General features: G+C 32.7%; 1 protein-coding gene across 2 annotated transcripts; it reads left to right on the forward strand.

Annotated features, from left to right (window-relative positions):
- Window positions 1–104: 104 nt before the first annotated feature.
- On the forward strand, window positions 105–15770 carry LOC148602002 (uncharacterized). 2 transcript variants are annotated; one of them, XR_015917206.1, is made up of 10 exons: window positions 105–237; window positions 3608–3803; window positions 5268–5342; window positions 6216–6290; window positions 8244–8315; window positions 10026–10097; window positions 13187–13258; window positions 14173–14297; window positions 15194–15244; window positions 15501–15770. XR_015917206.1 is itself a non-coding variant. In XM_088555947.1 (9 exons), exons 2-8 carry the CDS (start codon window positions 3640–3642, stop codon window positions 14279–14281), a joined length of 639 nt encoding a protein of 212 aa, XP_088412073.1. In that variant the 5' UTR covers window positions 105–237; window positions 3608–3639; the 3' UTR covers window positions 14282–14297; window positions 15501–15770. The 2 variants fall into 2 exon arrangements, 1 of the variants encoding a protein (XP_088412073.1); XM_088555947.1 differs by lacking the exon at window positions 15194–15244.
- Window positions 15771–16666: the final 896 nt, after the last annotated feature.

Here is a 16666-nt window from a genome sequence, read left to right on the forward strand (position 1 = left end):
TATGGACAAGATAAAAAGAATTGATATGCATGTAGCGAAAAGCTAAGAACTTAATCAATTAAATTGGGTAACTCAACTAAAATATGAAGCAGAAGATATCTAAAACAACTGTTACAATATACCAGATTGTAATTGCGCTATCTTTCATCTAAATTATAATTTGTCTCTTTTTAAGAGTCTCCATTTGTCTATTTCATTGTCAACAAGATCGGAACAAAATTTTACACCATACGTAAGGTAAGGAGTCATTATCAGCTGTTTCTATTCCGAGTTGCTAATTTGCTTTGATTATTTTGTATGTATGATTTTAGTTACTTTGTGTTCTTTGTTGTGTATGTCTGTTTTCCATGTCCGGTCTTTGTCCCTGGATTACATTTTTTTATTACCGCTATAACCTTGGTTCCCTTGATTACTATTTTATCTATGTAGTTATTTTTCTTCGTCAGTAATAGAACACAGAAATTTAGCATGTTTTCATAATTCGTATTTTTGTATTTTATTTGACGTATGTCCTTTGCTCTACAGTGAAACTAACCTAATCCAAATCCTTTCGGAAACGAGTTTTTGGTTTACAGAGATACGAGGTTCCAAATGCCTTGAAATTTTTATGAATAAATTGTTTAAGACAGGTTTCTGATTTATTCGAGGCAAGGTTTAGACAGGTTATACAGCATCTATCTTCCAAAGATATGTTTAGCTTCAAATTGTATGTTCTAGTTTTGGTAAAGTAAAAAAACACAAAAAAACCCACTTTTTCCCTGAATCTCCAATTTAATTCAAACATATATTTCAGTTCAAACAAATTCTTAAGCCCACCCTCCCCCCGTTTTTAACTTGACTCCACATTATTTATGAACTGAGTTCGTTCAGTTGTAGAGTAAAGTACATTTGTACTATTTTATTGTCTAAAATTAAGACAGAAAGAAAATTAAGAAGATACATATGTTGACTTGAATTTTGGTTCGACTAAATTCAAATTCTTTTTTGTGTTATGAAGTCATTTTGTTTTGTCTATAAAATATTTTATGAACAGCACGGTTGGTCTTTCTAGAAAAATAGAGGACGCTTAACCTACTGGTGCACCCGAGCTATGCTCCCATATTTTTGTAGATTCCGGGTTGCTTTTTACTTTTGTTTCTATGTGTGCGTATTACTTTGGTTAATCCATGTTTTTTTTTGCTGTCTGTGTAAGGGGTACGTTCATCCTTTGTCAATATCATCACAGACTTTTCACGGTCCTTATCAACAAGTTGATTAACCGATAAAAAGTTTCTTTCTGACAGACGAGACAAGATAACTCCCCAAGTCTAACCAAATCAGTCATTTGATTTTTTCGTTTACAGTTTTTAATCATACAACCATCATATGAGGGCTTTGACATTGTACTCAATTGCAAAGTGACGGATGTCGCTGGCGGAACAAGACATGTTTATCCTTCCATAGGACTTCATGTCACTCCGGGTTTTTTGTGGGAGTTTATATTGCTGGCATTTAGTTTTTTACATCTTGATTCCTCATTTTCAGTTTTTATGTAATAGATTTTATTCAGTTTTGTTCACTGTGTCTGTAGATCGCCTTTGTTTCCTGTTTTCACGTTCAGGCCATAAACGTAGATTTTGACGCACATTTTATTTGTATTGTCCCATTGTTGACGCTTCGGTATTTAATTTCCCTTAAAATATTTCTTCAGATTTCTTCACTTAATTTTTATTTACGATTTTAATTCATGTATTATAGTATCAGACTTAAAAAAAAACATACTTAACTTCGAAAAGATAATTATGTACTTCTTACTTTTTTTTTTAAATCGAACAAACTGACATTTTTGCGGCCATTTTGTATTATGGTAATTCATATATTCTCTCGACAATTAAAACTGACAACTAAATAAAATTCCAAGAACATGATTTCGTGAGTTATACATATTCAACTGCTATCAGAACAAAATTATGTTCAGTCCGTATAAAAATATAACAAATAATATGTATATGGGTGAATAGATGATACATGATGGTTTCCAAATTTTAATTATATTTTCTAATTAAAAAAAAACCCTTTAAAGAAGTAAAATAATAGCAATAAACGATCTTGTATACCACTAGTAAAACTTTATAACCATTGGATAATTAAGAAAATTCTGCAATAAATAATGTCTTTTGTAAGTATAAGTTTTTGTAAGAATCAGATAAAATGGGAAAAATCAGAAAGATGCATGTCAAAAGCCCACAGATCTGGCAATGTTGTATCACCCAAGGAAATTTTCTCTATTTAAAACGACCATTATTTGATTTCTGAATCACTGGCTTTGTTCAGAATGTTTGAAAAATGAGATTTTTGACAGATTTATCTACCCTTGAAATTTTAATTTTCTTCAGTGCATTTCTATGAAATTGTCACCCAATGCAGCAACATGATATGGAAAATATGTCTTTTTTCCTTGATTCTGCAAATAGTCAAATTAAATTATCACAATGGTGGGTTCTTTTCATACCATGTTTCTCCTGCTGCCTGATTATTACTGATACTGACACTTAAAGGCTTTCCCTCTGCAACAAAAACATTTTGCATGGAATAACATCAACTATTGACCTTTCACAAGTTACAATTATCTCCCCTATTTATAGTACATATCTTGAAAGGAAAAGTGCAAATATAAGAACAATTCAAATTTCTGAAAAGAAATGTTAAAAATAAATACAAATAGGAATTAATTACTTTCATGTGGAACACTAATTTTAATTTAATTTATGGAATGCTTTCAAGTGAGCTCAAATAATAAATATTGAAAATTTTAAAAGTCTACAGAGGTGAAATATTGCCATACCTACCCGTGAAAAAAATAATCCAACATGAACCAAAGTGCCAATTTTTAGAATATAAACGATGTGAAAAAGAATTGTTAGGCAGCACTATCTTAGATAGCATTGTATCCAACATATCTGCCCATTTCAGTCGGTTTTTTTCTCAGTTTAATGTGGCAATATCGACCATATCTTAAAAAGGGGATTTTTTTTTCGGAAATTCGAATTTTTCTCCACTTCACATGTTATTGGTAGATACTAGACTTCAAACAAGCTTTTAGACATCCAAAAACATTAAAATACCATGTAATGTTTCTAATGAGCTTCGATAATTATTACACTTTCACTGCTGAAAATTAAATACTTTAGAGGTTTTTGACTTTGAACGTTTGTCAATTTAAGCGATTTTCCGTGAGGGAGGCTACATATTTTGCATTTAACTCAAACTCGTATGCCTAATATTTTGTTACTATTAGAAAGTTGAGATATGTAGCTATATGAAGCCATCTTTATATATGAAATAAACTTAGTTTCCTCATATGTGATGTCCCAGTAAGACTTTGACGCTCGAACATTTTAGTTACATAAATCTTGGTTCTTTGACCAGAAGGTCTCAAATATAGGCTTATACAAATAAAAAACTATTTGACGTTATTATTTGTCGACAACGTGTTAGTTTAAAGGCACCTCCCACCCGTGGATTAATTTGCAATCCAGAAATACAGTCTATCGGCCTATAGGGAATGATAGATTAAAGCAGTCATTTTTGTAAGGTATTTTACAGACATTCATTTTTTCTATTTCAGAAGATTACACACACAACAATAAGAACACAAATATGGATTTCACCTTCTCTTTTCTGACACTCATAGCACTTACATCAGTAGATGGGAATTCTATCTGTGAACAATGCATATGTAATGCACCAACAATTTTTGCCTGTTTAAACAGAGGTATTACGAAAATTCCCTATGATCTAAATGTTGTTGCTAAACAAACTATGTGAGTATTCTATCACCTATATATAATATAATAATATAATACACATAATATGACGTCATATTAATTAAAACTAATCAGAAGTTTCCAACGACTGAAGCTTGTTTTATACCACCTTATAACCAACTTTTGTACAAAGTAAAACCAGAGTTTGGGAACTATGAATATATTCAAACATAAACCAAATCTCCTGCGCAAAAGGAAATGAGCACCTCGGACTCCATTAAAATCTGGGAGCATGGACAAGGTGCACCGGAAGGGTAAGCGTCCTCTGCTTTTCTAGAACCACCCGCCGAGTTGCTCATAAAAAGTCAAGTCCGAGGTAGACGAAAGATGAAAGGAAAACTATGACACGTTGAACAATTAAGTTTCATGGTGTAGATAGATACAACTCAACGATACACGAGTTCATGATGACCATAAAACCTCTTGTAGTGATGACTTCAATTTTGTAGCAACATAACCCAGTTCCAGAAGCCTAATTGTTTGTAGCCTAGTGCGATACAAAAAAAACTGCGTAGTTTCGGCAAGCTCTGGCATAACGTATGAGTTGTGATATAAAAATTCCGTACGCAGATGCTGAAGGGATGTTGCCACAGATGAAAGGAAAGTTTACAATACTGAATGGAAAGGCATCACGTTTGTCGTATAGTTTGATAAATAGTTTTCCTTTACCATCAACATAGTGAATTAAATCCCACCTCTATGCAAATTAATGCAGCACAACGGAAACTACCTCGCGGGTACAATGTACTATTAAACCCCCTGTTAGAGGTAAAACCGTTATTTTAATTTTTTTGCACACTCATGCTATGCTCAGTACTAAATGATTTCTTTTTTTATGTCAATTAGTAGACTATATAAAAAACAAAACAAAATCTCCATAAATGTTTTATTAGTGGTACCTATACCTTGTTAAAGTGTTCACAGCCAGTGCATAGGTAGGGCGTGAATCAAAGGGAGGTTATTGGTTAGCGGAGGAGATGTAGTGAACGTGTGTAAGTAGGCAAGTCGTCAGGTCTAAAGTAGTGGTCAGTTCTCTAAAAAATGCTCATTAAATATTTACTTTTAAAACGTATTTAACAGCAATATTCAGTTCAATTGCGTCTTCTGTTTACAGTTATTTTATCAAATGAAACAAGGATGTGCCTACGAGCGACAAAACGCTTTGTTCCCAATTAACATTTAAATTGTTGACAATTCACTGCTATATTGTTTTCGCTGATGTCTCGACCAACGGGAATCTGTGAAACTTCCTATGATGCATGCTGTGAGTGTTTAGTAAAAGTTCAAACAATCACATACTTACAGCTGACATCATTGTCTAAAACGTCCCTTCCGAAGAAAGATTTTAGGCCAATTATGTTTTGACAGAGCATCTTTATATTATGTCGGACGTCGCTCACAGAAGCTCCCTCTCAATTGTACCATAATGATGATAAATAAATTCAAGATTTTTTTTTCCAGATTTTTAGATAATAATATCCCAAAGATAGCAGCTGATGATTTCAAAAGTGCTAAAGGAAAAAATGTTGAGATTTTGTAAGTACTTCAACAATTATGTCACTAGTAATTACGTTTTTTTTTCAACAGAAAGTTATTTTACAAGTTTTCTTAGAGAAATCCTTACTCAATGTCAAGAGTCGCAAGGAAAGGGAAAGGGACATACCTCCATATACATGCAGATAGTTCTCATTACATTTTACATTCATTTTCCCCAACATGTGAATTTCTTTCCAATTTAACTTAAGGATTGATGAGTACGATAAAATGTTTTATACAATCATTTAAAAAAAAAATTTCGGATCGAAACACGCGAGATAGAAAGCAATATACTGTGACCACGAATAAGCACTTGACTTTATGACCACGATTTTATAAGGAGTTATGATGGTCATTTTGTTTGTTGTTCTTCCTACATTTGTTTTGAGAATGAGACGTAATAGACGTACCCTGAAATATTACAAGAGGGCTTACAAAGAAAGATATATATCTTTTGACCTTCAGGATTCTTTCTTGCACCCGACACACTTTCTAGCAGTTGTAAATAGTTATCCCAAGCCGCAGAGTTGCAAGTTAAAGTTAAAGAGAGGACATGATTTTAGACACATTGAATTCGTGGTAACCATATTCTACTTAACAGTTTGCGCTACGTCTTCTTACCTACATGATTAATTCTTGTACGTGATATACCTTTTATTATGTCAAGCGTCTTTACTGAACTTATAGATTTGATTTTAATAGTGTAGAGCAGACACGATTTTTTGACAGTGGAAAAGAATTCTGATTCTATATGGCTTCTGCCCATGAAAAAAACCCTGATCATTATTCACGCTATTGGGTTTAACTTCTTTAACATAATAAGTTAGTATCCGATTTAATTTTTTAAAAAGAAAAATATGAATATAATTACAGGATGCTTTCACGAAATCATATCAAGGAAATAGAGGCCCCAGCTTTTCAACCCATTTGTGCTACTATTAAGGAATTGTGAGTTTAAGCTATGTACTATTTCACATTTACAAGTGATACATGTAGCTCCTTTATTACATGATTGACAGTTCTTTTGATTTTTGATTGATTTAATCGCTCTTTGAATGCAGTTGATTATCGCATTTAAATAAAGTTTTTTAGTCGAACAAGTTAGTCATAATTATACAAGAAATATACATCATTTTAATTTTAAATATGAATCAATCATTCCGTTTTGAGATTATTCTTTCAACCAATTATTATTTTGATTGCAATAATATACACTGTAACATGAGTAAACCGAATCATGAGGACTAGTAAATCAGAAACTTTTCGAAAAACACTGGTCGATTTCACAACAAATCGTAAAACAAATCTCAAGTTATGACGTCATAATACTTCGCTCTTTTATGACATAACGTACGCCCAAGGTCCGGAAATTTTGGCAGCCCATGTTGGTCATGTTATCAAGCTGGAGCAGGTCTTGTACATACTCATATCGAGAATATACTTAAAAACAACTTATTTGTAGTCATTTAAAGATAAATAAAGCAATTTGTGTTATTTCATCCCATGCTATGTAAGTTACGACTAATTTTACAATTACGATTTTGCAGACACTTTCCGAAGTTCATTCATATCAATTTCAGAACCTGTGTAAACCAAAACAAAAGAAAAACATAAACCGAACACATTTTTTACTCGTAAAGTGACTTGGTTTAGATAGGCTTTACTGTTATCGCGCTTTTTCACACGCCATCCAAATATAAGGTATTAAATTCAATGATGGATTTTCCTTTAATGTTACAGGTATGTCGATTATATTGGATAGAAATGTATTTCAATTACCTTTTTAATTACGTAGATCTAGGCTATGGGATATAACTCTTGAAATCAGTGATATGCTTGTAGGTATCAGTCTTGTATTGCATATTCCTGAGCGGGTGTACGTCAAAACATGGAGGCTAAAAATATAGTGCGCTTGCTTTTTGCCTTTTCCTATTTTTGTTATTTAGCAAATGATTATTTTTATGATTTTCATCAAAAGTACAGGGTAAATATCAAGCTATGACACTTAAAACTTGTTTATGAGACAAAAACAGCATTTCCATGATCTCAAAATAAAAGTGAAAGAAGAAAAAGTCTATTTTTAGTTCGACCTATCCTGGTGTACCAAAGTTCGTGAGTTTTTTTTTCTAAAATGCACCTGAAAATGATTTTTGACATTTCCTTAATGGAAAAATATGGTCAAAAGCTAGATTGAAACTCCTTGTCTATTTGTTTTTAAATTCCCGAAAAATTAAGGTTTAATTTTGAAGCCTATGGGACAAAGAATACAAGAATGAGACCTGTATTTATTGTCATAAACTTTTTTTTCATCCATCAATTTTAACAGAATGTTATCAATGTAATGACTAATTATAATCTTTTTATTCGATTTCCTAAGAAGTAATCAAGGTTACTAATGTTATAGCGGTAATCAAAAGAATGTAATATAGGGACAAAGACCAGACATGGAAAACAGACATACACAACATGGAACACAAAGTAACTAAAATCATACATACAAAGCAACAAAAGCAAATGAGCAACTCGGACTTGTAACTGGGAGCATAGAGCAGGTGCACCGGTAGAGCAAGTATCCTCTGTTGTTAAACGTATGTATATCGGCTTTGTTTCATGTGTTGTTTTTTGGATTTTGATGAATGTGATTCATCAAACTGCATACGCTTCGATATCGATATATATATATAACATAAGATGTATTAAAGGATTTATAAAAACGCACCAATGATTTATGCGAGTTATGTCCCTTAAACTTGGTCTACCCACTTAGTGTTAGCATTTAAAATTACATCTTGTTGTTTATTAAATAACCAAGATTCGAGGGGAATCAATAAAACATATTCCAAAAATAAAGACTGGACAGAGAAAAAATATTTAAACTACAGACTATTTTACATTTTTTAGATATATAAACGGCAATGAGTTAACAAAAATTGAAGACAATACACTCAATGGATTTGGTGAACTAACAATTATGTAAGTAAAATTAGATTTTCTTTCAATGTATCATTCATCAAATTACATCAAATTTACTATTCAATTTCGCCGGACTGACTTTTACTAAAAGAAGAACGAAGTTTATATAAGCCTGCCATTCGGAAAAGCAGGTCCATTTCAGTATTTGGCAACATTTGAAGTAAAAGCGGTTAATCCTAAGGATGTTTACAAAAGAATAGACAAAGTAGGGTACAAATCATTGTTACAATGACACTTTATGTGAAATGATAACGCGCTCTTTGATATTGCTCATGTTCTTAAATTTTACCTTATTATAACTCGTAAGAAGAATTCATCGTCATTTAACGTGAACAACTGCACGCTTACTCGCTTAGAAGACGGAATTTCTCCCAGCATGAAAGAATTCCTTGATATTTGTAAGGAACTACGAATTATATTTTTTTTAAGTCCGTCAACAACAGAAATCCTGAGGTCAAATTTCCTTTTACTTTGTAACCCTCCTCTGTTTTATTTAGGTATTAAAATGTATTTAGCTGTAACGCGAAATAATGCACTTCCGACCCTTTTAACTACTTTCAGGCTGAAATCGTGCGTGCAATTGTACCCAGTTCGAAATCGGACACAAATGTCTTTTTATTGAGGATTTTATTATTTAAGTGTGGTGGACGTGTTTTTCAACAAACGGTCGGCATTTCAATAGGAAAAAAATTGTGCTCCTTTATTTGCTGACCTTTTCCTTCATTGTTATGAGGCTGACTTTACAGCTGATCTGATCCCAAAGAAAGAATATCGGCTAGATCCTTTAATCTCAGTTTCCGTTATATAGATGACGTATTATCTTTAAACAATTCTAATTTCGGGGATTTGATACATCGCATTGACCCCCAAAGAACTTGAGATAAAGGAAACTACAGACACTGTGAAGTCAGCCTCATATCTTGACCTACACTTAGAAATCAATGGTAAAGGAAAACTATTGACCAAACTTTACGACAAACGTGATGATTTTTCATTCAAAATTGTCAACTTTCCTTTCATCTGTGGCAACATCCCTTCAGCACCTGCGTATGGAGTGTTTATATCACAACTCATACGTTATGCCAGAGCTTGCCGAAACTACGCAGACTTTTTGTATCGCGCTAGAACTCCAGCAAATAGGCTTCTGGAACTGGGTTGTGTTGCTACAAGATTAAAGTCATCACTACATAAGTTTTATGGCCGTCATGAACTCGTGGATCGTTATAGTGTATCCATCTGCACCATGAAAACTGATTTATCCAACAGGTCATAGTTTTCCTTTCCTCGTTTGTCTACCCCGGACTTGACTTTTTATGAGCAACTCGGCGGGTGTTTCTAGAAAAGCAGAGGACGCTTACCATACCGGTGCACCTGGTCCATGCTCCCAGTTTTTAGTGGAGTCCGAGTTGCTTATTTGCTTTTTTTACTTTGTATGTATGATTTAAGTTACTTTATGTTCTTTGTTGCGTATGTCTGTTTCCATGTCTGGTCTTTGTCCCTGGATTACATTCTTTTGATTACCGTTATAACCTTGGTTCCCTTGATTACTCTTTTACTTGTAAAAACCTGTTTTATTGATAAATTGAACATATTTCATCTCATACCACAAGGACTTTTATCTCACTGAATTTACTTATGACATTTGCTATTAAAATAAGCTATTTCCATTTTGATTCTTTAAGTTTTTAGTTTTAAACGTTTGCATTGCAGTAGTGTGAATGATAACAAAATAACGAGTTTGGCAAAGGATATTTTTAAAGATTGTATTAAACTTGAATGGATGTAAGTAGATTTGATTATTTTCTTTATTCGTTTAAAAGATTTTCTACTTGCACTGATCTTTTTCTAGATAAAGTCATATAGAATCTTGACATGTGCATGTGTGTTAAAAATGTCATATATGAATTAAAACAAACTGTGAAACAACTTTTGTGTAATATATATATATATTGTTCATTTGAAAAAGAAGAAAAAACATCAAAACATTTCTGGGAATAAGTCTCTTCATGATATAGTGCAGCTTTGAAAAATACAGATTGCTGCAAAATAAAATTTATATACTAAATCGTGTAAATAAGTAACTTCGAAAATAAATTGGTTTGTAACTATCTCAAACGATGACACCGACTTGCTAAACAAACCATTCTCAAAGACTTCATTGTGTGAAAACACATCTCTTATAGAAACACTTGACATACTTGCCAACTTTACTAAAAGAAAAAAAATCAGAAAGGGAGTAGCAAGTCTGTTGTGGAAGCCTTTTTTACTTTTGTATTTCATAATAATTTTAAAAGTTAATTTAAGCACAAGTAATGTTTTACGAGGACCAGCAGTTTAAAGATTTATGACACAAACAACACCGTTAGATCAATTTTCTTGAAGCACGAAAAACCAGCTGGAAATGTAGGGTTCCAGAAATGTTTAATTCATTTTAATTTTATTTGAATAGACCACTAAAGTGTACTGAAAATATCTCAAAAAATCGTATTGATTAACATATCGTTATAGACTATGCAAAAATGATATTTCGCAAATTTGCCGTTGCATTCATTACATGAAATATACATCCAAAATAGACTAATAAACATTGTCTTTAAGTTCAAACAGTGAAGTTATGCAAGTATTAAATAAAACAATTAAGTTTTTTCATTATAAGCTATAAAAATAAACATTTTATAACATGTTCCAATTGTGTACTTCCTATTTTACATTTTGATTGAAATCAATTTGGTAGTTTCAACTAGCATAATATTGGCTTTGTCATTTATGAATATAGAGATATGCGCTAATACATCTCTTATTCGTTACTCATCCTACACCACTGAATTGAATGGAATTAATTTTTAACAGAATTACAATTACCCCTTTCTATTGTGCATCTTCTATTTTAGATTTTGCTTTAAATAAAATTGGAAGTCAAAAGGTGCTAGTTATTTAGTTATCGAATGGGGGAGTGGGGATATAAATTAAGTGAACATTGCTCACAGTTTTGTTTTGTATCAGTATGAAGACGGCTAGGAAACGACATTTTGAACATTTTGCAATTCGTTGTATCTTTTACCAATAAAATATTATGATGTGTTAGAAAACATATATCTTGCTCCTTAAAATACCCAACGTGATTATACCACTTGGGGATATATAGTGATAAGGTTGTTCGTCCTTCCTTCCTTCTCAATTTACTTCTTAAAATGAATATAATACGTTTTCCAGCGATTAAAGATGGGATAGACATATTATAAAATATTTAGACATGATCTATGTTTTAAGTTTTTTAATTGAAGATACTTTTATTTGGTTATTATAGACAGGTTTGTGGTATTCCAATGGGGACTTGTTGTGCTCCTCTCATAGCGTGTTTGTTTCTCTGCTTTTATGTATCGCAGTTCATAGATAAATTATTTAAGATTCTTCAAAACATTACCTTTCACATGATTTCAATAATATCTTTAGACATCTAAATGACAATTTGGACGTAAGTAATCCAAACTTCGAAAAGTATGTTCAAGATATCTTCCCAAAAGAAAATAAGTTGACTAAGTGTAACGTTAATAGTACTTGTACACCTTTTCGATTCAAATATTACACCAGAAAAAGGCAACACAAATACTAAAATTATGACGAAAAAGATGATTTTAAATTTCCTATTGAAAACCTTTACCCTGATACACCGAATAAAATTTAAATATAAAAATTTAGTAGCACTTGCGGGTTCTTAGCACATAATTTCAAACAAATCCAATGTGTTAATCGTCTGCCTTAAATAGATTAATTTGCAAATGATGAAATTCTCAAATAATTGTCAAGGTTTTCCTTTCCTTTTCCGTCTACACAGGACTTCATTTTTTATGAGCAACTCGGCGGGTGTTGCAGAAAAGCAGAGGACGCTTACCCTACCGGTGCACCTGGTCCATGCTCACGGTTTTTTAGTGGAGTCCGAGTTGCGTATTAAATTTTGTTACTTTGTATGTATTATCTCAGTTACTTTACGTTCTTTGTTGTCATTCTCTATTTTTTCATGTCCATATCTGGCCTTTGTCCCTGGATTACATTCTTTTGACTTCTGCTAGAATCTTGATTCCCTTGGTTACTCTTGACCTATACTTAAAGATCGATAGAAAGGGAAAACTATTGACATGACAAACGCGATGACTTCATTCCATATTGTCAATTTACTTCATATATGGCAACATTCTTTCACCATCTGCGTATAGCGTTTTCCTATTACAACTCACACGTAATGCCAGAGTTTGCCGTTACTACGCGTACTTTATTTTACCGTACTAGATATCTTACAACTAGTCCTCTGGAACAAGGTAATGTTGCCACAAGATTGAAGTCATCACTGCAGTTTTATGGTCGTCATCATGAAATTGTGAATAGTTACGATGTATCCATATGCCGAAAGAGACCCGATTTGTTCATCATGTCATTGTTTTCCTTTTTTCGTTTATCTACCCAAATTTTGCCATGTTTTGTGCATGTTTTGGTTATTCATCATTCTTTGTTTTTGCGTGTCTGTTTTCCCTGTCTTGTTTTTATCCTTGGGTTATCTCCACTCGAATTTTGGCCCCCTTGATTACTCTTTGGAGAGGAGTATTTTAACCCCGTATCATGTTAAATATATAACTATATTTACACTTGTTTCTTATGTTTATATTTGTATTAAGAAGGTAGACTCTTGAAATCAGTGATATGTTTTTATTATATTCAATATCACTAAAGCCTATGAAGCTCTCACTTGAAAGAATGAAATTAGTCCAAGTTACTTTGATGCTTAATGAGATCGATGTAAAATGCTGAATTTAAACGTTCCAATAATTTGTAAGAGTTGTGTCCATTACCCTAGGTCTACCTCCTTAATGTTTTAGAAAACTTCGTTACAACCAAATATCAAGAATAGACGTGGACGTTTTCATAACTGTAACTAGTTTGAAATACTTGTAAGTATTACTTGTATTAAGCAAACCCAAGAAAACTATGCAGCGATTCGTTCCTCATTTCTTATTCGTGACACTTACATGGCAGAGCTCTATGTCTTTATTATGTTTTATTTGGTTAGATGTTTTTATCTCGGTTTCAAAGAGGTAATATGGAGAGTTGCTTTTACTCCGTTAGTTATTACACTGCCTAAACCAAATTCCTTTTGGAGGGAAAAATTTGTTCAGTTTAGGTAGATTATTGGTTTATAAAAGTTTTCCATGAGTACAGTCGAACTTCATTTGCTCAAACTCGGACGGATCGAACACCTGAGATTTCCCGAACACACATTTAAGTATCAAACCTTTCTCCAATATAATCAATATTAATAATCTTAGATTTCTCCAACACTCTAACTGACCAGTCGGTCCGTTCGGTAATAATTTTTGAGAATAATCCTCACTAACTCGAACTTAGCTTGGGTAATAAAATGGGTAGAAAAACTGAAAACCTACCATAAATCAAAGTGTCATTTTAGTTATTTACAGATGATATTTAACTCACCACTAATAAGGGAGTTTCAATCTAACACACTACTGATTGAAGTTTGAGAATGATTAGAAGTCGGTATAATGAGAGCATCAAAGAAAATTAGTTGAAAACAAATTATTGATCAAGAAACTTGAACTGTGAAAGATTTTTGAAAGCAGACACGACATTCTTAATGTCCACATATCAACAGAACCTTCCGAAAGCAACGGAAAAGATCCGAGAACTAATTACATACAAAACGTCGCAAGTAGTAAGCAATTCCTAACTATAAAGTCAAACTCGGACTGTTAACGAAAAAAATCTGGAAATTCTATGGTCCATTGGAATTTGAACTACTAAGGTTTGACTCTATTTATTGTTATTTCCTTTTTTTCTTTTATTGTAGATTTCTAGGTAACAATCCCCTTGTCTGCAGTGCAACGATTACTGAATTCGTTTATTGGTTAAAAAGTGTGAACAAGAAAATGGAATACAAATGCAAATCAGTGGACTAGTTTGCTTAAACTTCATGTGAGTTTAGAAAGTATACATTTTTAAATCATACCTAAGAGACTATCGTTTGCTGTCTATTAATTCTAAGAGTTCATTGTATTGTCGTTCTTGATTTGGTTTGCTTTGGTTGATTATATCGAGAGAAGAAAGTAGAGATTTTCTCAAAAACACAGAGCAAAATACAGACATGATTATCGTAATGTAAAAATATATCATGTTTAGAGTGAATGAAAAAGCATAGTCTGTTGGGTGGGCTTTTCTACACCACGAATTATTTTACCTTTGCAGTTTTTGATTTTTATAAAGACTGATACATAAACCCTTTCATATGAAATAATGTATAATATATGACCTGAAACTTATGAATAAATAATCAAGGGAACCAAGGTTATAGCGGTAATCAAAAGAATGTATTCCAGGGACAAAGACCAGACATGGAAAACAGACATACACAACAAAGAACATAAAGTAACTAAAATCATACATACAAAGTAACAAAAGAAAATGAGCAACTCGGACTCTACTAAAAACTGGACCAGGTGCACCGGTAGGCTAAGCGTCCTCTGCTTTTTTAGAAACATCCACCGAGTTGCTCATAAAAAGTCAAGTCCGGGGTAGACAAACGAGGAAAGGAGAACTATGACCCGTTGGATAAATCGGTTTTCATGGTGCAGATGGATACACCATAACGATCCTTGAGTTCATGATGACGACCATTAAACTTGTGTAGTGATGACTTCAATCTTGTAGAAACATAACCGTGTTCCAAAAGCCTATTTGTTAGAGTTCTATGAATATTATGCATGGTATACTGTAACATATGTTTTTCACATGTTATGAAGAAAACCTCAACATATGTTTCTATATGTTTTGAAAAACGCAAAAAAGGTAAACGTTTCTCATGTGTTTTTTAGATACTAAGGACCACTGAGAAAAATATAATGATGTTTCCATGTGTAATGGAGGTAATAATTTAATCATTTTAGGCAGATTTTTAGCGCACCGCTTACTGAATTCGTTTGTCTGTCAAATTGAACAAATTATTCCCTCCAAAAACACATGAAATACTCATAAAAACAGAATAATTTTTTTATGATTATAAGCATCTGAAATCACCAATCGCTACGTTAATAAGGAGCGATTATGTATGGTGTTTACTTCCACTCTGCGTTTTTTACATTTTAATTAACGTTTTACAGTTGGTCTTCCTGTCTTTTGTAGATAACCGTTATATAACAAAGAATGTACTATCATGTTATGGTGATATCTGGAGTTACTACATTTAGACTTTTATGTACAGATTCCCTGCATTCAAAAGAAACTTGCCTAATCGTTTACTTGTCTATGATAATGGCTTTAATTTACAATTCAAATACATGTTAATTGTTAACCAATTCGATGTTCTTTATTTATTTGATTGTGTTTGATTTCTGATACAAACAATCCGTGGAACTGATAGAAACAACATTACTGGTTAAAATGGAAGATCCAAAATAATCAGTACATCCTCGGCCAATCCCTGCAATGCTCGGAGTCTTGGCCGAGAAGTTGCGATTGGATCCGCAATAAGAAAAATAAACAAAACGCTAACTAATATATAGCTACGATAATGACAAATAAAGCACACCAAATGAAGCCCCCCTCCAAAAGAAAACAAAACAAAAAACAAAAAAACAAACAAAAAGACAAACAAACAAACCAAAACAAAACAAAACAAAACAAAAACAAAAACAAAAAAAAATGAAAAATAAAAAATAAAAAATTTTTTAGATGCTTAAAAAAACCAAAAGAACATTGATGGTCTATAAAGCCTTTACGAATCAGAAATAACACTGCTGGTCAGAAAAGCTCCAAAAGTGTCATAAACAACACCATTGGTAAAAAAAACCCTACAATGTCAGAAACAACACCGCTGGTCAATATAAAGGCTCTTGCACACCAGAAACAATACCGCTGGCCACAATAAAGCTCCGATAATGACAGGAGCAACACCGATTGTCACAAAAAAGTCCCGTAAATGACAGGACACTACCGTTGGTCACAATAAAGCCCAACCAATATGAGGAACTACACCGCTAATCGAATTAAAGCCCCAAAATTAAAAGAATATCCCCGCTGGCTGGTCGAAATTCATCCCCGACAAGAACAGAACCAACACCGCTGGATAATCTAGCCCCAAAAGTAGGCCACTTTTATGTTTTTATGATTAATTACAAATACTAAAAACAAAATATTTAAACAATTCAATAATGCGTCATGAAATCATCCGTAATATTTTGCAAACAGGTTTAATGAAACATGGCACAAAGGAAATCTAAAGTCCGCTTCCGTGGTGTTTCCTGAAAAGCAGTTTCTTCCTCCTTAACAAGTCGTGATAAATATCGTTT

The sequence above is a fragment of the Perna viridis genome, chromosome 12 (assembly GCF_037379345.1).
Source record: "Perna viridis isolate PV_CMFRI_1.1 ecotype Kerala chromosome 12, ASM3737934v1, whole genome shotgun sequence".
NCBI lineage: Eukaryota > Metazoa > Mollusca > Bivalvia > Mytilida > Mytilidae > Perna > Perna viridis.